Below are 24,718 nucleotides of genomic sequence, written 5' to 3' on the forward strand. Positions count from 1 at the left end.
TTCGTGCAAAAACGCGTCGAATAAGCCTAATTTCATCAAAATCGGAGGTGAGACGGGTATTCTATACCTTTACCTAAATTTTTATTTGTGCGCAAAAGTGCTTGTAGGCAATCGAGCTGTAGGCAATCGAGCTGTAGGCAATAGTACATGTAGGCAATCGAGCTGTAGGCAATAATGCATGTAGGCAATAGTACATGTAGGCAATCGAGCTGTAGGCAATAGTACATGTAGGCAATCGAGCTGTAGGCAATAATGCATGTAGGCAAAGTAATTCTGTTTCTAAAATTTTTATTTGTGCGCAAAAGTGCTTGTAGGCAATCGAGCTGTAGGCAATAATGCATGTAGGCAAAAGTACATGTAGGCAATAGTACATGTAGGCAATAATACATGTAGGCAATCGATCTGTAGGCAATAGAACATGTAGGCAATCGATTTGTAGGCAAATGGGATGTAGGCAAAAGGTGCTGTAGGCAATCGATTTGTAGGCAAACGGGATCCCCCCTACGGGTGCATGGCGCGCATATTTTAAAGCAGGGAATTCTCGTGTTATATAGTTGAACTTTTTTTGTTCCTAACTTTTTAACGAATAACGAGCGACGGCTAAAATTTGTTCAAGGTCACTCAGGACAACATATGTCAAGGTCGAGGTCATCGGAGCTGAGTCCCCTTTTGTCAAAATTTATATTAAACCTTATATTTTAATCTTTTTTTCATCTTTTTAATCTTTTTCATTTACTGATCGGGTTTTGAACCTGGAACCTCAGGGTTACGAGTCTCGTACCTTATCCGTTACGCAACTTATAACTATCGATGCACACAGTTTTTATTGTCCATATATGGTACACTTAACGCAATTATATTGTGTTAACTTCTCTTCCGTGAATATTTCATTATTCTGATCCGTTTTAATTTGAATTTTATAAAATAATAACATTTTTTATATATTTATAATAGACGTTAGATAAACGTTAAATAAATGTGTTTTTAATTAAATAAAATATTTTAAATAAATGAATAACAAAAAATCAACATTTAATAAATTTCATATAAACGTTTAAAAAATGTAATTTTGAAAACGATTCATAAAACGTAAAATTAACTACAAATAAACGTTTAAAAAACATTTAATAAATATTAAATAAATGTTTCTTTAAACCATTATTTCAAACTAATAATTGGTGTAATCGAAATTGTGTTCTTTTCGTGGCTTTATTTTCCTAACTAAACGGTTAAAAATGGTGATCTTTTTTTACAATATCTGTCTCATATTCCTTCATCGCGTGCTCGTTTTTTGTAACAATCCTAAGAATGGTATGAATACTACAATTAAAAATCTGACATTAACTTCAGTTGCGTATATGCTTCACATGTTAAAACTGCATATTTTGATTGTAATTATTTCAAAAACTAGATGATCAATATGTTTTTAATTGCACACAAACATAGAGAGCACTTCAACTTACTTGTTGTCAGATTTTAGCACATTTGTAAGAAAATCATTTTATGCTAGTACTACCTTAAAATGATGATAAAATTTAGAGATTCAGAGATTTGCGTCGCAATATCTCCGCTCGTAGAGCATGTAGAAAAAAAAATAAAAACACTTATTATACAATCCGAGTGGTAACTATCGATTGAGTGTATATAGAACTTGATCAGTTTAATCGATATTGCGATCCGATTATCTCAGTCTGCCGCAACGCCAGCTTGCGTAAAGGAGCACGGCAGTGTCTCGCGCCATGAAGCTGCGCTTGTCTTAGCGCCGAGACACTACCATATCTCCAGATTATAGGGACACTACAAATTAGTTCATAACCGGCGTTAAGAGCGAAAGATTTAAAAAAAATTTAAGCAAAGCGAGATAATGGTACCTTGTTCAGTCGAGGATCCCTGAGGTGTCCGATACCCTTTACCATGTTTATTGGTATCACATCTCCCGAAACCTCATGGATGTCCCTCCGTTGTATGTCCTTCACAGCAATATACGAAGGTAGAAGCGTCCTCATCCATGATCCTCCGTAATTTCTGCTACTAACCGATATAAAAATACGCGTGAAAAATTTACACGTATCTAAAGATTTACTTGTATTGATGTATTACGTAATTTCATCAAATTGCAATATGGCAATAATCGCAGTACTATTCACAAGTACTAATTTTGACAATATTTCTGTAAATTAACTATAGTATTTTTATTACCGTAACCCATTAAAAATAAATAAGGTGCTACTTAAGCTACTTTGATCTATTTAAGCTACTTTGATCTAAGATCAAAAATAAAAATTATTTGGGGTGGGACATTAAAATGGGACACCCTGTATAATCGTATCAATTATATTATTTAATTTTTTGACAATATTTTGACAATATTTAAATTAACTATGGTATTTTTATACTACCATAATCAATTAAAAAATAATTGAGGTGCTATTTAACTATACTCTTTTAAAGTTACGGGAACCTTTTTTTCTCTGAGTTTAGAGTTCGCGTAGATTAAACAACGAGAATTCCATTTTTCCTTCATTCGGAAAATTAAGGGCCTAGCAGGATAGGTATGTGTATGCTGTCCTCGCATTTATCTGGTCGAGATTTTTACCATAAGTTAGCAGCGACGCAAGAATGAATTTCGCAAAATATTATATCTGAAAAAAATTTTTTATGGGAGTTATGAGGGTAAAATTGAAAATTGATGAAACGAATTTTCTCTTTAATGGATGTACCGATTTCGACGAAAAAAAAAAATGTTATAGGGTTCAATGGTGCGACGTTTAAAAAAAATTATGAAAATTTTTTTCGAAAAAAACCGGTTGAAAAAAATTTCCAAAATTTTTAATATTTTCTTTTAATAAAATGTACTTGAAACACTTTTGTAACTTAAAAAGAGAAAGATGTATGTTTGATATTTGTCGAAAGTGAGAAAGAGAGTTCTAGTGCAGTCTAGTGCAGGAACAGAAAACAGACCAATTGAGTAGGAAATAGCTAATATTACGAACAAAGATCTTATGAAATTTGCGCAGCAAACAGAAGTTGGCACAATAATAATAGATGGCAAATTTCAATAAGGTCTAAGACTAATAATTATCCTTCAGGACAATTTTGCTGGGCATTTCGACTTGGATCAATTTCCCTCATAGGTCATTTTCCGTGATAATCACAACTTTGTAGTTAGCTTCCAACACGATCGCAAGGTTTATTTTGTACCTTAAATATTTCTTATTAGTCAAGTCAAATACAAAGGACTTTTATCTAAGGCAAAAATTAGGTAATTCTGATCAATTAAGTCATATCGCCTACGAGGTTGAAATTAAGTAATACAACCAGGTCATATTTCCTTCAAACGAAATTGTAATTTTGACTTATAAGTTAAATTGACTTTGAAGGCGCATATTTGATAAAAATTTGATCATTTATAAGCTAATGTATAACTTTAAAGTCACTGAATTTTAAAGGCATTTCATAGATTTAAACTTTGTAATTTTCGACCTGTAAACAAAACTTCAAACGATATTTGACTTTTAAGACATTTTTCATGTCAAGAATTGGTAATTTTTTACTTCATAGGGCGATCTGACTTTGGTTAAAATGCCCTGCTTTGCTGCTTGAGTTAGCGATGATCTGACGACTCGAATATTATAGAACTCAATTTTTCATTATTATTGAATGCTGTCATCTTTATTTATTATACTGAAAAGGACCCAATACCAGTATTGAAACGTTTGTATTTTAATTTAATTGTAATATATATACATGAAGAACTTGTGTTGGCTCACATAGGCTTTTTCACTGTATCATCATTATCGATTAGTTTAATATAATGTAACATACAAAAAATTATATGTCATATAATAATCCTTTATGTAAAGGGATTTTTCTTATAGCTTTTTTATTTTTAGGTCTTTCCTATGGATAATATGTAGGATAGAGCGGGGCTATTTGAGCATAGGGGCAAGTTTGTCAAATGCAAATATCTAAATAATCAAAATATATATAGATACGTCTATGCTTACGTAATGTAGCACAAAGACAGAGATTATTGTATCTTAATACAATAATCTGTATCCGGCTATCAACAGCCAAATATGTACGCTTTTTCGTTTTTGTATATCAAAGGTAAAATTATTATTAGGTGAGTATTCTTTTTGGTCTATCTTATGGAATAATCAAATGTGTTTTTTGGATATAAGTTATTATCGTATTTTTTAATTTTAATGTTTAAGTTGCTATTTTATTTACAATTTTTTAATTATAAAAAGGTATTTCAGTTAATACTGATATGAGGCTTGTTGGGCCAGTATCTCATAACTAACCTTATAAACTCAGCTACTAAAATGAAATCTGTCTTTATCGATGCTTTTTATTCTATGTTAGCGATTAAACATATATTTTACGTTTAATTATTATTATAAATAGTAAAGATTTTAGTTTTTCTAATTTTGTTAATTAAAGAATTTAAAAAGAAAGAATATTACAAATTATTATATTTAAGATGCAAATAATAAAAATTTGATTAATATACATATAATCCTTTCATGTTTTTAATAATATATAACCTCATTAAACGATTATCTTCATGGCTCAACTTATCCATAGATGGGGCATATTGGTCCACTTTGCATCCTTGTAATTAACGTAATTTTTTATTCATTTACGAGATATATTAAGGATTTATAAGTATTTAATTATTGAACCAGATGAACATGCAACATTTTAAAGCATTTATCATTAGTCTATCATAATTGTGTGAAGATTTATAATAATTTAAAGAAAAACTGTCACAATTAGCCCCGCGCTACCCTAGATACAGCTACTCAGCTGAATTCTACTTTGATTTATAGCCTTCTCATACAAGGTAATGTTCCTGTTCACAATCCTCGCGTATACTGTATTTATAAATTATATATTATAATAATATACAATAATTTAGTTCCTAATATTATACTTTATATTAACTGTAATATTTCAATTATATTAGACATTCCAAACGAAAAGAATTTCTGTCTGCAACATTGATGCGTGATAGGGCAAAGAGCAATTCCTTTCGTTTGAAATATCTGATGTAAAGAAATAATATAAAGTACAATATAAAGTATAATAGCAAATAAATTATTATATTATTACATAATTTATAAGTACATTATGTAATAGTATACACAAATGTTATGACACAAGAAAATTACTTGTATGGTAAGGCTCTATATATTATCTATAAAAAGTCCTAAAAATGAAAAAAACTATTGAGAGCAGTCTCGTCAAATATTGCATAAAAAATTTTAATAATTGTAATACAATTATATAACATATACAATAAATTAATATGTAATGATATAATATATAATTTTAATAATATTCTCTGTTGAAAATTCTTGTAAGTTTTTTGTACCAGATCTTAAAAGAGTTGTATGTAATCAATCAAGATTACTAAATGAACGAACATGATTATATAAGAATCTTATATAATTTGTACATGAATCTCACCAGTAATCTTTAATGACCTAAGAATCTGAAATGAATCTTACACAACGATTTATACCGCAATGAAAAGAACTTGCCTTAACCTTATAAGAAACTTTTAAAAAGTAGTCTCTTTACAGGATCATCTAAGAATATGGTATTAATTATATATGATTCTGAAGTGTTTTACGAAAGATTATTTATCAGTATTAAGGGACATATAGTTACGAAATAATTTATTTTCCAAGTTGATACAAGAATCTGGCATGAATCGTACACGACGATTTATATCACAATAAAAAGATTTTAATTACTTTAGCCTAATAAGATACTTTTAAGAAATAATTTCTTTACAGGATCATCTAAGAATATGGTATTAATTATGTCTGATTCCTAAGTGTTACATGAAAGATCATGTGTCAGTCTTAAAATATAGTTACGAAATAATTTATCTTTCACGTTGGTGCAGGAATCTGACATGAATCGTACACGACGATTTATATCACAATAAAAAGATTTTAATTACTTTAGCCTAATAAGATACTTTTAAGAAATAATTTCTTTACGTGATCGCTTCAGAGTAATAAAGGTATCAATCATCCCAGGAAACGAAATGGAATTATTAAATAAACAGAAATTGAATTGAATATATGAAATGAAAAAGAATGAAGAAATATTAAAATATTTGTTAGAATACTGAAGATGACTGAATATATTATCACTGTCTTAATGAATTGATAAATTATAATTTCGCTATAATAACTGGCATAGATTTTTATGCTCCTTTCCCAAATTAAGTTTGATTTCGTCGAAAAGCCGTTATTCTATTTGTATAAAAAGAATTAATTTTTAGCCAAAATGAATTCTTTTAAATCACGTTCAACTCTTTACTTGTCTATTTTATTTACTGGAATACGAGCAATAAATCACACAAAATTACATAGTATTCTTGTAATATTTTCATAATGACACTCCAGTTATATTCTTCTAAGATTCACGTTACATACGCGCAAGATTCACGTAACCTGCGCGCAAGATTCATGTAACATGCACGTAAAAGTCATGTAACATGCTTATAAGATTCATGTAACATGGGTGTAAGATTCATGCAAGATTCTTGATTTACCTATAGGTATCGTATGCGATACATTCTTATACGATCTTGTATGTTCCTGTCCGAAATTCGTATGTGAAAATTTTCTTTGGAAGATCTCACAAGAATTTTTCTTGTAAGAATTTGCAACAGGATTACTTTATTAATAATTATTAATAATTATCTTATATCAATTTTTAACGCATTGGAAATGTAAAGTTTTGAACAAAATTTTATATTTGGCTTACTCTTTTGTATTTACTCTATAAATCTTGCAGTATCCAATTAGTATCTTAAGTGTTTGTCGTGTCGCACGAGATGCATGTCTTGATTTCATCTTGTGTACATCAATTCTGTATGATTTTGACAGATGCCATCTCCACCATGGATGCCATAACCGTTTGTTACATGCATCGATAGATGATGGATCACACTCCGGAATTTTTGCGTATTCCGCAAATCATCGACAAACAAAATACAATTTTTTCTAACTGTATTGCATAAATTATAACTTATAGAAAGTTACGTGATAAGAATCGAAAATACATGTATATTTGTGATACTTGCATTACTAGAAAGCTGCCCTGTATATCTGTACTCTAAAAAGTAGGTGATGTCCCAAAAATATCAAAAATGAAAAAGTCAAGCCTTGTTTAAAAAAAGATCCTCAAAAATTGAAACCTTTAAAAATTTTAATGATTATCTAATAATATATTACCATGAAAAGTAACTGATATATTATTAAAGGTGTCAGTTCAAAGTGAACATACATAAAGTGTATATTATCTAAATTTAATAATATATTACCATGAAAAATAACTGATATATTATTCAAAGTGTAAGTTCAAAATGAAAATATACACATATAAATAAAATAGATTACAATTTGATTCTAGAAAATAAGTGCGATATGTTGTTCTTAGTGCACAAAATATAAAAGTCGTTTATTGAGATGAAATTTGATTTGAAATTTATACTAGCCCGTACAATGAAAAATAATTGCTTGTAATTCCAGAGTATCAATTTGTTAATGTCTCGGAAAAAGAACAGTTTTTTTTTCATTTGAAAGTGCAATTTGTTAAACAAAAAAATTTGAAAAATTTTTCTTTACAACATTGAAGTACTCTTGAAACCGTACAACTTTTGTTTAAAAAATTTTTTTCTATCTTTTATACTTCCGACGATATTCGCCTCGAAAGAAAAATACCGTTTTTTTTCAAAGGGGTGTTTCACCCCTTAAACATGAGTTAGGGCACGTATAAAAAAATACGTGTCTCTTAGATTTTTGTGTTTAACAACATATTTCATGGAGAATCAAATCGGTTCCGGTTGTGAAACTTCCCTTCTGAGACAAAGTAATCCCCTAATTTTTTGAAGAGTGTAGTTTTATTGAACCAATTTTGTTTTTCGAAATTATAAAAATATTTTTGTGCATTACTATTAAAAATGAGATACTTTGTAATTCTTTGCACATGACTGATATCTCCTAGAATAAATATTACCATTAGATATCTCCGTGTATTCTTTTTTCGTTGTTTACTGAAACCGAATCTATTGCGTGCAATTGTACGTCCCTGGTGCAATAGTTTCCGGACGGCTACCATTTTTACCTTGACTTTGAGTCACGAGATTATTCATGATCCGTTTAATTCCGCCAACTTCTATTTCGCAACAGAATCGACAAAATGATTATTATGTAAAAATAATGTTGCTTTACTCAATTTAATTCGGAAAATGGTGATGAAATGCAGGAAAATGCGGAATGTTATTATAAATGAGAACTCGTTCCAAATATTAACTCATTTTTTGTTATTAACAGTAAATAATTAAGAATGTTAAAAAAAATTATTGAGAAATCAATTGAGACAATGTCAAGAGGATTGTGTTAAGTCATTTATATGTATCAATTTTTATCTTGCAGCTAAAGCTAATGATTGAATTTGAAGAAATCTAAGAAAACTCTAAAACAAATCGAAATTTGTTAGCAGATTTTTTTAAATTTAAGATTCTGACCACAATTTTCGCGTCTCGACTCTCTGACTGGCGAAAAAACTTTCCAGCTAATCGCTGATTTTGATGATCTTTTTTTAAACACACACGCGCATACTTTCTTCCAGTTCTGAAAATATCTTCGGCAGGAGTGCCAAACCTAATGATTTTTTTTTAATAAGAAAAAACACTACATAAAAAGTAAATTTAACCGTTTAAATAAATAGTAGTCATAATCAATGCCGTTTAAATAAACGATACTGATAATCGATCTCCGATAAGAACTCCAGCAGAATTCTGATCAAAAAGGAGCAACTTAAACTATGGTTTTTTGACACTAATGTTTAATCAATTATAACAATATTTCTTGATAACTAGCTCAGATATAAAGATTCTCAAAATATGGATTACGCCTACACACGGTGAATTTCCGTTGGAAAGCTACTTTTCGAAGGACGCCGAACACCTTGAATTGACGAACGACGAGCGTCGCACAAAAAAAAGACTCGTATTCTGACGATCAAGGCCACAGAGAGACGAACGAGGCCAGGTGAAGGCCAGGGATAGCGCAAAAAAGAACAAAAGAACGAATTGTCGCCAGTGGCGGGAACACCTGAACAAAAGCATGGTAAACGGTTCTGCTGTCACGGCAAGTCTGGCTTCACCTGATATCGATCGCTGGTTGTCAAAGCGCTCCTATTTTCAGCACCGCATTGCGATTTGTCCCGCGTGTCAGGTTACATGACGTTTCTTTTTGCTCGCGAACGATTGTTATCCTCTCTGTGCCCTAACGAGGGATCAGCGCATCCGCCCCTTCGCGTTATCCGTGTAGTCCACCGATTTCCCGTCGTGCGTTAACAGCTCATGATGTCGACGGGCCGTAGACCCTCCGACCGCTCGAAGCATCAACGGTCTCTAAGATCGAGAGTCAAAAGAAATTTCCTTCTGGTACTCACGATATAGACCTCTGCAGAATGAACATTTCGTTCTCCTTCTGTACACGCAGCTGATCACTTCTCCCACCCGACAGGATCGGCACGCGACTGCGCGTTCTTAGGTCGGAAATGTTGGCCACGCTGTGTGTCGCGCTCGCATCGCGAGGGTCTGCGTTCAACGACGACGCGATGTTAACGCGTTTGAAAAGGCATCACGTCGCCCCAAGTAATGAAGAACTAGAGGATGCAACCACCCTATAAGCGCATAACATTATTTAATATGAAGTAATATTTTAGGCATATTCTTAGAATATTAAATGTAACATTTTAATAATATTTTGCTAAAATTATATAATATTACAAGATATTCTCGAAATATTAATGAAAGGTTATATGTCCACTCCTGATAATATTATACAATTATTAAAAGTAACATTTATTTAATCTTACTGTAATATCTTACTGTATAAACATTAAAAAGTATTATAACAGCATTTACTTTAATTTGTAAAACTGTTACACCTGTTCAGTATAGGAGCTTTCCAACAGAGTGACACGGTGTGACACGGTGAATTGTTGCATCCTTGTTGTTCGCCAATGTTAAACAAGGATGAGGTGATTGCTGTGTCGCATAGTGTCACTTGTTGAAAAGCTCCCTATAAGTATACGTTTAAAAACTGAAAATATGTGATTTTGGCGCGCAGTTGTAGAACTGGATATGTACTTAAAATGACGTAACTTAAAAAAACGTTTTTTTTAGCACAAGACGCAGCATAAACTGATAAGAACTTTTCATTACTGGATTGTGAATTCAAATTGCACAAAATTAAAAATAATTAATATTTATAAGTATTTTAATAATATTTCAGGAATATTAAGATATAATACTTAGGGTATTATATAAGTGGATATATAATCTCTATAGAATACTCCCGTAATATTAAAAAAATATTTATGATATTTTCGAAATATTATAATAACATTATTTTAATTTTTTTAATAATATCCATGTAACATTCTAGGAACATTTTGCGCTTATAGGGTACTTAACGAGATTACTTTTTAATTTCGCGTTTTTCCATGCTTGAAAAGACTCATTTATATACGGAGATTCCGAGGAAAAGAAGAGGAAATCACGGAATTCGAAATATCCGTGCGTATATAATTATACATCGCGACTTTTTAGATTCTGAGGATATCAATGGATAAAACTTTTTGGAAATTAATAAAATCAGAAATTTTATTATTTTATCTGCTTACTTAAACAAATATACAGGGTGTGTCTGAAATAACGTGCACTATTCAAACTATTCCTAATAAAAAACTGAGTTGAAAAACGAAAATTGCAAAATGGTAGAGGACTTTTCGACTCAGTTTTTTATTAGGAGTAGTACTGTATAATTAGTTATTTCGGATACACCCTGTATATTATATGACCATTGTCGAAAACCTCTAATAATGAAGAATTTAATAGAAAAATTGTGTATTAATTGAATAAAATGATGAAAAATACATCAAATTAAAACAAATAAACATCGATAAACATTCAGATTAGTTATGCTTTCAATGACTTTTTTGAAATTTGGTTCTTTTTATGTATATTTCATCGCTGAAAACGAATTGATCTGAAAGAATTTATTGATGGTCGCACATATTTAGATCACCATCTTGAAAATTATACGAAAAAAACGTTTTTTTATCTATATTTTTTTAAATATTGATTGTATATATGTACAATAAAAAATATCAAACAAAAAATGAAACCTGTGATATTGCAGTCTACACTGTTGTTATTTTATTACTTTAACCCATAACTCACCTATAATTTGCATTAACCTCTCACACACGTGTCAATTGATCGTTCTCTTTCGTCATGATTATTTTTTGTCATGAAATGCGTCACACGACACCAGTGCGATATGCGATCGCGAACGAAAGGACCAATGATGTTATATATAGCGGAATATAGCGGCAACAATGGGATCGCAATTAGGGCCAACTTTAGTAGGGTTACACGGCGATTTTACTTTAGGAGAGGAGACTAGCATTCAGCGCGCGCCTTTCATGTTTTTGTTTTATTTATTGTTATTTCGATTTATTTATTTTTATTTATGCATTCCAAATAACTACTTGTAAACTATTATTATTAAGCATAAATTTTAATAATTAATGGTTTTTTGTTTTTCCGACTGGCTTTGGTCCATCAATATCATCAACGAAGCCAACAATCTCTCTGAAAAGATATTTAAATAAATATACAGCATACTTTTTTTTAATTTGACACCAAAGAAAAATATATTCTTAATGTTAGTACTTAATATTTTTATTAACATTACAAAATGATTCTAATGATTCCAATAATTCCATTTTATGTCCCCATCGAAATTATAAAACTTTTGTTAAAAAGTTTTCATATTTTTCATTTAAAATATGAAAACTTACACAATAAAATCTTGCATTTGAATTGATTCTAATATCTCATCCGATGTCAAACTAATTATTTCCCATTCATCATCTTTATTTAGAATCGAAACTTCTTATTTAGATACTCTGTAAATTAATAACAATTCTTTTAAATATAAATTTCCATTATAAATATATAAATAGAAAACAATTAACAAACTTACTTGATAAAATTAGTGAAATCAGTTGTATGAAAGTGATCAGTTTGTTTATTAATTGCATTATCTTCTTTCTGTGACATCTGAATTACTTTTTCCATTTGAATTTTTAGTTCTTTATTTGAATCTAAAAAATAAATATAAAATACACACAAATATATAAAATTATGATAATATGTGTACTAATAAATATATAAAAACGGAAAGATAAAGGGCATACATCACGCAAGATATCCTTAGCGAGTATTTTATATTTGATTTACAATAAAATATAATCGAATTACAAATAAATATTAAATAGATGTTTCGGCCTTAAATTAGGCCATCTTCAGTATATAAGAATTTCGTAAATTTTTCACGCAACAGACGACTAATCTAAGTTTATTTTCATCTAACATGTCTAATTATTGATTACGCAAGAACGCTCGTTAACTAAAAATTGTTTTTCATTTTTCCTTATATTGATGATAGTTCAAAGAGTTTCGAGTTATAATATCCAAAGGAATTCGTCTTTTATTACAAAATTTCCGATAGTCCAAGTGTTCGTAATTAGCTGTTAATTGAACGCAAAATTTCCAGATTCTAATGAGCACAACATTTCTTGATTAATTAAATGTTTGCGAATTCGTGTTTCGAGTTATAAAATATAAAAATTAGTACCTGTGTCCCAGTAAACTTATGTGAATTAATATCGAAAGTGGATGGCTTATTATAATAAAGTACTCGTTAAGATGTTCTGCCAAATTCTCATCATGATACACAGCTTTATATACCAAACATGTATAGAAGAACAAGGAGAGGATAAAATGATATTATGTAGGGGGAGTTATGCTAAGCAAAGGAAAGTATGTCTCTGGTAATTTTTCCATATCACTCTGCTTGTTAAAACCATCAATTTGTTTTTTAATAAATATATCATTTCTGATGTGATTCTTTTTTGAAAAAACGGTTCTATATCTAACACCTGAATATTGTCCCAATTTATTTTGTGACCATATTCAATCTGATGTTGTGATAATACAGTGAGAGAATCTTTTAATTTTTTTATATTAGCTTTATGTTCTTTGATTCTCGTTTTTACTTTCCTTTTGGTTTGACCAACATAAGAAGAGTCGCAATCAAGACAGCTTATTTTGTACATCACATCACATTGTTCCATTTTTTCTAATTTATCCTTACCTAATTTTATGAAACGATTCAAAGTATTTATAGGTTTATACGCTACTATGAAATTATTTTTTTCCGCGATAGTATTAAATTTGTCAGAGATTTTATACATGTATGGTATTGTGAAATATTTGTACATTGCGATCAATGGAATCATTGTTGTTGACATTATTTTTATATAAATTCTTTCTACTCGATAATTTTTTAATTCTATTATTAATTGTAGAAAAGATTATGTCAAGAGGATAATCATTAATTAGAAGAATTTTTATCATGGATTTAATATTCTTGTTGTGATATTCAGGATGTGAGAGAAAAAGAATTCTATCAAGCTGACCGATTATTACTCTTCTTTTGTGTTCAATTGGATGATTAGATTTATAGCTTAGATATCTTCCTAAGTTAGTGGGTTTTTTTTATACATGTCAAATTTGATACAATCATCATCTAATATCACTCTAACTTCAAGGAAATTTACAAAATCATCATCCTCATGCTCAACTGTGAATCTCAGTCTATCATAATAATAAGAATTGAAATTATCAAGTATCTCATTGATCTGATTGTTCGGAACTGCTAATAAAATATCATCCACATATCGATAATAAATTAGAATGTTGATATTAATATTGAAAAAAATATTTTCTTCCAAATCTTGAATTACTAAATTCGCTAAGATCGGCGACAACGAAGACCCCATGGACATACCAAAAATTTGTTTGAAAAATTTATTATCAAATTTGAAATAAGTTGAATTGATAATCAAAGAAATAGCGTTTAGAAATTCTTTTTTAGGAATGCTTGTATTTTTTTTATATAGAACTCCATCTTTTTTCAATACTTTTTGTGACTAAGTCTGTGGTAATATTAATGTAACATAGATATAATGTCGAAGAAGACCAATTTATAATTTGATTCTAGTGCAATACCGTTTAAATTATTGACCAATTCAAAGCTATTTTTTATGTAGCCAAATTTTTTTTTATACTTTTATCGATAATTTTCTTTTAAGAAAATAGTAAGAGCCCACAAGGGAATATTAGGGATTATTAATACAACTAACAATTATTCTCAGTGGATTTCCTTCTTTGTGGATCTTTGGCATTCCATAGGATCTCGGCACTGTACCATCCAAAACATTCAATTTGTTATACGTAGACTGATCTATATATCTCTTTTTCTTCCACCTAGTCAGTAGTATGTGTGTGTTTGATTTGTTATTATATTTGTGGGATCTTTGTTAATATTTATATATGTGTTACTATCAGATAAAATTTCATGCATTTTCTTATTATAATCTGTTGAGTTCATTATTACAGTCGAATTACCTTTATCTGCTCGTGTAATTAAGGTATCAGGATGTTCCGACATGAATTGTTTTACTGCCTTTATTCATTCTTTTGGGCCCAGTTCCACAACTCATGGTTAACTCTTAACCGAGGTTCAACTTATTCATTGTCTCTTACTAATTTTAGAATTGGAAAAAGATGAGAAACAAGTTGAACTTCGGTTAAGAGTTAACCGTGAATTGTGGAACTGGGCCTTAACGTTCTCTTATGTTCTCTTATGTTCTATTATGTTCTCTGTATTACCAACCTGATTATTGTATTTCGTTTTATTTAAGATTTGAATTGAATCATTTCTCATGGAATTCTTAGTATTAACTTTTATTAAAAATAATATTGTCAACAACAATGATTCTATTGATCACAATATAAAAAAATATTTCACAATACCATACATGAATAAAATCTTTGACAAATTTAATACTATCGCGGAAAAAAATAATTTCAAAGTAGCGTATAAACCTATGAATACTTTGAATCGTTTTATAAAATTAGGTAAGGATAAATTAGAAAAAAATGTAGGATTCACACTGGCTGCGTTCGGTTTGTAGCTTACACACTTTAAGCGCATTGCTCACGTTGTTCGCTTTGGCGGTGTAAGCGCTCAGGGATGCGTTCATGACGCCATCCGTGACGTCATACTCGTGCTCACAAATGCTTATTTCCATCGAGGTAGGGCAGCAAAAGCGTAAGCGCAAATAAGCGCTTATTGGCCAAAATAAATGTGAGCAATGTTCGATCCTAATCCTAGCTAGGTTAAATTTATGCACGTTTTTTCATGATTAGAGAAATGTTTAACGAATGTGTCGGATCCTAGGCAGCAGGAGCTTGATAGGAGAATGTTGGAGTTTGCGACACGAACAAACCTTATGTACTCAGCGTAACGAGCGTTTCGCGGACTTTGCGCAACCAATCACAAGTCATTATTTCATTAGGGTTTAAATCACATTAAAACTAATTTCATAGATTTCGATATCTTTAATCAATATTTCCAATAAGAAACGCATTTGACGAAACAAGTGATAAAACAATATTTAAAAGTCATTTTACAAACTTGCTGTTCATTCCGCTTACGTTCATTCCGCTCCATGGAGATGAAGGCTGCGGTCCACTTGACGCTACAAACATTTCGAAGCGTTTGAGCGACCAATCAGAACAAAGAATTTTACGAATTGACTAATCAAAAAATGCTTCGAAGCGTTTGTAGCATCAAGTGGACCGCAGTCGAAGGAATTTCAAGCCACGTAATGAAAACTGCAGAATGCTCGTGATTGGTTCCGCTCTCGTTCCGCGTAATGGTGCGGTTCTATGATATGGAATTGGCGGAACGATGTCCGTCCAATCGCAAGCATTCTGTCAATTGCGCTCCGCCGATATGTCTTTTCTAAACCAATCACGAGCGTTCCGCCAATTCCATATCATAGAACCGCACCATTACGCGGAACGAGAGCAAAACCAATCAGCGTTCCGTATGCTGACTCGATCCGTAATTGGCTCTGCCATGTTGTGAAACCGAATGTGAGAGTGAGAGAAGCGAATCTGAGTAAGGGTGAAATCACACGGTGCGGAAAAAGACTGCGGAATAGAGAATGCGTCATTGAAGCAACCAATCAGCACTATTCCGAATAGCGCTAAATAGCGCTGATTGGTTGCTTCAATGACGCATTCTCCATTCCGCAGTCTTTTTCCGCACCGTGTGATTTCACCGTAAGAGAAGTGACATCAGCTTGCTGTCAAGATTCTCATTGAAATAATCGTTGATATATTGGCGCGCATTTCCATGATCACGTGATTTCCGGTTTCACAACATCATGCCGGGCTTTGGCCGATTTCTATTTTTAAGATCTCTAGGTACCCCGACTCGTAAAAGGGGCATGTTTTGCCCAAACTGAACACACCATGTAATCCTTCCACCATGGTTAATAATCATAGATTATTTCTTTCACATAAATTAATTAAATATTGTTAAAATTCAGACGCTTTTTTCTATTTCTTCTATTTCTTCTATTTTTTATCTATTTCTTCGAAAATTTTTTATGGTGGAATCTCTTAAAAAAATGGCGTGATATCGCTGTTAAATTATCATGTGTTATATAGACTTGAATTTTATATGATCTATAACTCGACTTTATTATAAAATCACAAAATATTGTGTAGTGCAACGTGAATTGTTATGATTGTAATAATACTTTGTAATTAGAAATATTCGTATTTGTGCTACATTAAAAGTTGATAATCTGATTGTGCATTAATTGTCCATTGATTAATTGTTCATGTTTTGTCCATTGACATCAAGCAGAGAAATAGCAGCACATGAAATTGCTCGTAAATGTTGTACTAGCACTTATATTATTTTTAAATATAATAATTAAAATCAAAGAAATAATTCTCTCATTATAAAGGCATTTTTGCATATTTGTATTATTCTAAGTATTTTTACATTATTTTTATATTATTTTTACGCACTTGTGTGTGTATTATTCCAAATATTTTTATATTATTTTTTCAAACATTTTAGGTACATATATGACCATATGTGATTATTTCGTGTTCAAATTGCGCGGGTGTATTTGGACTCAAATTTCATTGGCTCTGCTCATCGTGCCGCGATTACTATGCGCAATGACACCTTGTCTTTTTACATCATGGGTATCGATATAAATGCTTGCGATTCTCGAAATGAGTACTTAAATATTTCCGCGGTGAACTGGAGGAATTAATTGAAAATCAGCGATCGGGTGTGTAAATTATTCCCTTTATTGGCTTTTAGGAGACAAATAAGAAACACATGTGATGGGTATATGCGTACGTTTTTGGATGCAGGTAATGGATTTAAGAGTAATATCATGTCGGTGTACATAATCTGCGAAAAACTATACAGTAAGAGACATCGTCTTACTAAAGGGAAGCTTATAACGGTGAGAATGAAAGAAACAATCTAATAGTCGCTTGCTTGTAATATAATATCCTTTCGGTGTAGTCTTTCCTATTAAATTACTGTGTAGTTTTTTAGACGATATCTACGTATAATGTTATCATGCCTCTTTATTATGAAATAGATAAAGAAAAAAGTAGATAAAAAATCTATTATCTTAATGATATATCTCTATATTAGGTTGATTTTGCAATACTTCCATGCAGCTTGGCTAAAGTGTGAAGAAAAATATGTAATGACGTTTTTCGAAAATTTAGACTGATGAAAATATACACCATCAAGTTAGATGCATAAAGGACTTTATTACTATCAACAGAGAAGAAATTTGAAACTGGTTTTTGTAAAGCATTAGCAACCACAAAGTATGTATAACTAATTAATCAAACAGAATGGCAAAAACAAAAAACAAGAGAAATACACAAGCAAAAAATAATAAGTTAAAAACATTGAACAATCTTCGTATGTGTAAGGTTGTATTGCATAATATTGCTTTAGATAGAAATTTAGTTCAACTTTACCAATTGCATTTCTCTGAAAAGAAAACTGTGGAGTTAAAACATTCGTCACCATGTATTAATATATCTAAAAAGTCTTCTAATAATGTATGGATGTTAAAGGAAAATATGCAACAAGATAATACAGAGGATGAGACTTCTCGATTAACAAGAAGTCGTTCGAAAAAATTAATGAAAAAGATAAATGAAGAATGTAAAAATGTTGAATATTTAGACGATGTATCATACAATCGCAGAATAATTCAACCAGGAGAACTTATAGCACAAAAGCAACAATTGAAACATGATATTAGTGTTAAATCATTTTCAAGTAAAAGTAATGATGAAACATCTAGCATATCCTTACATATGTACTGTAATCATACACAAAAGAAATTTATATCAAACAGTAAAAAGCATTGTAGTAATGAAAAATCAAATGTACAGGACAGTAAATTAGGATATAAAAGAAAACTACAGTTTAATAAATCAGGTAACACACACACACATACACACATTTATATTGTATTATGTATTATGCATAAAGTTTTGTTTTGTCTTTTTTACATAAATAGGTACAAATATGGAATCAATAAAAATCAGTTCTGATAATGAAAATTATTTGGATGAAGAAAATTTAAATGTTGTAACTGATTGTAACAGCAACATGCAAGAGACATCTAGTGAATCCATCAAGAAGTATAATGATAACTTATGTACAATTAATAGTGTTATTAATGGAAGAGTTTGCAATGTAAGATTAGAACAATGTAAAACAAATCAAAACAGTAAAGGTATGTATATATCATTAATTATATGCTTGATAATATCATGAAGGAAGAAAATATCCAAAAATTTAATCTAAAAAACCTTTAAGCAATATTTGACCTTTTTAGCTATATTCTCAAGTACAATTAACACAGATATAGAAAATAAAATTCCAGGAACATCTGAAGATAAGACAAACTTTATCACTACTTTTAAATCTAAAAACGCAAGTTTTTCTAATAATCTTTTTACTTTTTATAATACAATAAATAGAACACAAGATCAGAAAGATGTAAAAAGATCAAGCAATAAAATTACAACTTTAGATGTTGATAGTATACAAGCAACAAGTGTTCCAAAATCATTCTCTTTAAATGTGACACCGATTACTGTTACTAAAATATCTGATATTACTGAAATACCTGATTTTCTTACAATACATAATAAAAAACAATGTGCAAATAAGACAAATAATAAAAAAATAAAAAAAAACTTGCCAAAAATAACAGGAAATCGTATCTTACCAAAAGGTATGATAAAATTTATGAAAGTAAACACGAGTGACGAAAGTTTACAGAGTAATGTTTCTAATGAAATTAATAACAGTACAAAACAAGTTTCTTACATTAATGATACATTTGAATCCACAAATATTCTTATAGAGGAAGACTGTCATATACCTGAAATAGATACATCAATTGATATATCAAAAGTATCAGAATCTACATCTGTATTTAAGAATAACATTAATTTAAAAAATAAAAGTATAGATAACAATGAACATCATAGTTCAAAAGTTAATAAGAACGTAAATTCTTTGGAAATAAAAAATAATGTACATAATAATATTAATGATACTGACAGTGTAACAACAGAAATATATGAAAAAAACTACATTTTGAATCGCCAAAAACAATTGAATAGATTAAATACTAGAGAAAAGCACGAGAATAATATTTTACAAAGTGATAAAAAGTGTAAGAAAATAAGTTCTGATGAAAACATTTTAAACAAGAATACTTCAAATCTTGTGGATGTAAATGAAAACTCTAATGTCATCAAATCATTAGTATTGGTTAACAAAAAGGAAACTATAAAACAGAATCGAAAGCGTGCAGCAGAGGAAAATATTATAAAGTTGGACAACAAAAAAAAGAAATTAAATAGAACCCTTTGGCTACAAAATAATGTAACACATACTAAATTATTAAATCCTCAAGAATTTGACTTTCCAAGTATCGATACAGCAGTAGAATCAAATATATCCGAAGAAAATATTCCCGTACAAAAAATAGACTTACGTGAACATTTAGATAAAAAACGATCAAAATCTCCCAAACTACCGACATTTGAAAATAAGTTTAATAATGAAACTAGTATAGAGTCTGAGCAAATAGATTTAAATAATAAAAATGACATAATTACTCCAACAAATACAACAAAAAATGAAAAATTTCGCAAAAAACTTTCTTTCGAAAAAGAACCAACTTTTAATAAAACTTTGTGTAAAGAAATAGATATCCAAACAGATTCAATTTGCAACAATCGTATGCATAGCATGTTACAAAGCACATCAGAAAAGACGCAACATTTAAATCAAATAGATAAAAGTATCCATGAAAATGCCATACAGGAGGAACATACGAATAATGAAGATGATGATGATGATGATGATTGCATTTCTCTATTTGCAGAATCATTTGATACAAATTTGTAAGTATAAATTAGAAAAATCTAACGAAATTTAATTTTATAATATTAAAGAAATTTGTTAAACATTTATAAGATATTTATAATTCTTTAGATGAATATATTTTACAATGTTTAATATAATCTACAGATTACGATTATGTTCGCAATAATTAAAAATTTAATTGTTCTTATAGCTGTGAAAATACAGTTTTATGTGAACAAGATAAATTAAACAAATCTGTACATTCTGATGTACCATATGTAATGACTACTAGCAGTTTTAATAAATATATGAAACAAAATGCAACAGAATTTAATAAGGAGTATGCTCAATGTATAGAAAATAGTATAGAAACGTCGAATAAAACTAATAAAATTGATAAAAATGAATTTAATAATCAATCCGGACAGATTACACATACAGATTGTATATCTGAAACTAGAACTATATCAAAAGTAACAGCACTTAAAATTAGAAACATGAAAGTATCAAAATGCCAAGAGTTAGCAAAAATTAATCTTAAGATCCTCAATGGATACTGTTTTTCGCTATTGAGGAAAGGTACCTGTTACAAACATCTGTGTATATTTAAGCATGAGGTAATATTTATTCATTATTTTGCTTTCTTTAACTTGTATATAATCATTTATATATAACTTGATATATAAAATTATATTTCTAGTTGCAGGATCTCCTTAATACAGTTTGTTCAGAAGATCCAACAGTGATGCTAAATATAGTGCAAGATGCATTCTATCTTGGCTATAATTTTTTTTGCAGAAAAATATATGTAACTTCAATACAAAAATTAACTGTCGATCAGATCTTAACAATTTACAAAATATTTCATGATAGTCATGTAAAAGAAGAAATGACACTTTTATCAAAGAGATATATTATTCAGAATATTATTAAGGAACTGTTAAACCGGCAACTATCGTTAAAAGCAATCGTGAATTATTTGGTAGAATATATATCCATTAAAGATTCAAATAATCTTATGAACATATTAGAATGTACTGAAAAATATATCAAACGTGGTGAATATTGGAATACTGTAAGAACTTTAGTCTTGAGATTGCCACCGGATAAACGTATTATCGAAAAAATATTATGTGATTGCATAGAGAATGAAAAGTTATTTGATGGTCAAGATATTAACAACAACTTAATAAGTAAAGTTCCTTCTACGTTAATATTGAATAAAAACATATTGGAACACTTTAAAAGTATGTTGACTGAGAAAATTGACTGCAGTATTTTGACTGCAAATAATTCTCATTCTACGGTTCAGAATTTCGGAGAAAGCTTACCAGAAACTATTGCTTCTCCTGATGGAAGTATGAGCTTATCACAAGAATCTCCAAGACATGATAATAATACTTTTATAAATAAAAGTAAAGATCATGTAAATATCAAAATGAATGGAGAAAATTATATTGTGCAACCTATCGGTAATTATTTATTTTATTGTTAGCTATGTGAGAAAAAAGAGAATAATTGTACGGGTTTGCATGCGCGCATACATATATATGCACGCATATGCGTATACACATTTTTTATAAAATCTAAAACATCTGTATATATATATATACTTTTTTGTAGATGATTTACCCGATGCACGATCCGTTTATAGAGATCATGAACATCTCTGGAAATTTTATGTGGATTTAGATCGTTTTAAAAAGGGACTTTTACATCACGATTATGATTATGTTATTAATATTTTGAAAAATTACACAGAAAAGCAAGATGAAAGTCCGTTATTTGTTCGCTCTTGTTGTAATATACTTCGTACAGAGGTAAAACGTTCAGAATATCACTTAAGAAACATCATACATCGTACAGGTAATAAATATTTTAATAACAAAATCATAAATACTTAAAAGGTATTAGATGGGAAATATAGGTTGTATTATAATATATACCTATATGTACAATCTTGCTTGCTTTATTGACATCGTTTTCTCTTCATTATTCATATTTGATATTGATGATCAAGTAGTCACAATATGAAGATGACTTCTATATCTACGAACCGTTTTACTATGTATATACAGCAAAATACAACTTATATATGAATTATACGTAATATATATATTGCACGTAATATATATTGTAGATTTTAAGTATCAAGAGTTATATATGACGAAAGATATAATTTTATATTATAACACCTATAAAACTTTCTACATATTTTTTTACTTATTGATATTCTAAAATATTTTTTCATTTAATGCATAAATTATAAAAGAATATTCTTTATTAATTGAATAACGTACGATGTATGTATTGCATATATTTTATGTATCACATGTAATATAATAAAATAAATAAAATATCAATAAACTTTAGACTACAAATTTTATTTATAATCTTACCTAATTCACATATTTGGACTTTTCAGTCCAAATGGATACCTTCAATATTCTAGGTAAAATCTTATTTGACTTAGGATTAGACATTTTGATCAATTTAGTGGACAACGATGCCTGGGGGCTTGCATTAGGTTTGATTCAAACACTTAATATACATGATTTACCATGTAATGCCGAGTATTTTTTGTTATCGGCTGAGATTTACTTGGCTAACAAAAAGGCAGTAAAAGCATGTGATTTACTTAAATGTGAGTTTATTTTCAGAGATCAATTGTTTTTTTTTATTTTAACGTATATAAATAATAACGTATGTATGTTACAAAAAATATTGATAATGAGTATAAAAACATTAATAAATATTTTAAATATAAAATTCTTTAACAGTTGTGTAAACATAATTTCTTTCTAACGAACATTAATTCGTTATCAATTATACAAAATCGACATAAAATAAATTTCAAATTATCTTCTTTTTCTTTTATTGTTATTCATCGTATTAACATATTATTTATTTGTATTAATTTTTCAGACAAAAATATTTTACGTACTAGTCGTGATAAATGGTTTGTTAAAAGTACCATTAATGATGAGTACGTACGGAGCAAAATAATATACATGTTATTGGATTCATTTTGTAATGAATTTGTTGAGTATGCTTTCTTCCTTTTTCAATTTTTACTTAAAGATCAAAGCAGTCAGTATTATCCAATAGGTAAAGTTTTAAAATTTTACAACCATATTCCCGTGATTGTCGTATTTATATCGTAAATTAATTTCAATTGTATTGCATTCTTAATAACATGTATAAAAATTTCTAAACTATATTGTACTCTTAATAACATTTAACAAAATTTATTTTTATTGTTTTTAGATTTATCTCGTTACGTGGATAAGTTAATAATGTTATCTTTGTCAAAAAAAGATACGAATTTAATCACAGAGATAGCCAACTTAGTACTTAAATATACTTTTGCATTAAGTACCACAACGTGTCGCGCACTAGTTTCAACATTGATTCATATGAACGAAAATCTAGCAAGACAGATGTATAATTATGCAGAAGGAATAGGTATCTATCCAGCAGTGAAGGTAAACATAATCAACTTTATTTACAAATTAAACAGTAAAAAGAGAAACTCTCATCAATTTATAAAAAATAATTTTCTTATTTAATACTTTTGCATATTCTTTCTTAACATTAGTAATTCTTAAAAAATAATCAAAATATTCTGACTCAAGAATTTTTAAAAAATAAAAATTGCCAGAAGATAAAGGCTACGAGTCGTGCGATATATTCTTAATCCTTCCATCGAAATTACAGTTACTTTTAATATTAATGACATCAGAAACATTTTATATTTAAATAATTACCTGACATGTAACCGATATTGCGACCTTTTTATATTTATTTTTATTTTCAGTTTAATTATTATGTTTTACACTGAGGATGACCTGATGAAGGTTGAAACGTTTATATATTTAATGTTTACATCGATTAGATATTAAAGATATATTAATCATTAGCACTTAACGACTAGCTTTGACTCGTAGCCTTTCTCTTCTGGCAATTTTTATTTTTAAATAATTCTTAAATTATTCTAAAAAATATGTATATATATATATATTATATTCACACAATATAGTCGTGGCCAGTAACATACGTCATTATAAATACTGATTTAACAGAAGAAGAAATATATCTTACATTTTTGCAATTGTTAAAACAGCTTATAATAAATTTTGGACATGCGATTGAGTTTGCTAAACCTCATCAAATCAAAGTATATCTTATCTTGGAGGTAAGCACATTTTTTATAAATGGGATTGTTATAAATTACGTTTAGAATA

At 29.4% G+C, this 24,718-nt stretch overlaps 2 protein-coding genes across 4 annotated transcripts in view; one reads left to right on the forward strand and one right to left on the reverse strand.

Annotated features, from left to right (window-relative positions):
* LOC108725060 (NADP-dependent malic enzyme) overlaps window positions 1–9,633 on the reverse strand; it is a 24,373-nt gene extending 14,740 nt beyond the window's left edge. The window contains exons 1-2 of one of the 3 annotated variants that reach the window (XM_018451837.1): window positions 9,490–9,633; window positions 1,872–2,028 (exon numbers count right to left, since the gene is read on the reverse strand). In XM_018451837.1, coding sequence (XP_018307339.1) covers window positions 1,872–2,028; window positions 9,490–9,515 — 183 coding nt within the window. In that variant the 5' untranslated portion in view covers window positions 9,516–9,633. Of the gene's footprint in view, window positions 1–1,871; window positions 2,032–9,489 lie in introns of all 3 variants that reach the window. The other 2 variants (XM_018451834.1, XM_018451835.1) reach the window with 2 other exon arrangements.
* Window positions 9,634–22,140: 12,507 nt separating this feature from the next.
* On the forward strand, window positions 22,141–24,718 carry LOC108725062 (uncharacterized). The gene is made up of 5 exons (XM_018451839.1): window positions 22,141–22,340; window positions 22,900–23,118; window positions 23,400–23,582; window positions 23,742–23,959; window positions 24,514–24,718. The coding sequence occupies exons 2-5, from the start codon at window positions 22,905–22,907 to the stop codon at window positions 24,712–24,714; spliced, it is 816 nt and encodes a 271-aa protein (XP_018307341.1). The 5' UTR covers window positions 22,141–22,340; window positions 22,900–22,904; the 3' UTR covers window positions 24,715–24,718.

This window comes from Mycetomoellerius zeteki, unplaced genomic scaffold, assembly GCF_001594055.1.
Source record: "Mycetomoellerius zeteki isolate Tzet28-1 unplaced genomic scaffold, Tzet1.0 scaffold323, whole genome shotgun sequence".
NCBI classification, from domain to species: domain Eukaryota; kingdom Metazoa; phylum Arthropoda; class Insecta; order Hymenoptera; family Formicidae; genus Mycetomoellerius; species Mycetomoellerius zeteki.

Excerpts from the sequence above, each read along its gene's own strand:
- LOC108725062 (XM_018451839.1), top strand. The coding sequence starts at position 22,905 with ATGGATACCTTCAATATTCTAGGTAAAATCTTATTTGACTTAGGATTA. Across the intron at positions 23,119-23,399 it reads AGCATGTGATTTACTTAAAT|ACAAAAATATTTTACGTACT; the intron begins GTGAGTTTATTT and ends TTAATTTTTCAG. Across the intron at positions 23,583-23,741 it reads CAGTCAGTATTATCCAATAG|ATTTATCTCGTTACGTGGAT; the intron begins GTAAAGTTTTAA and ends TATTGTTTTTAG.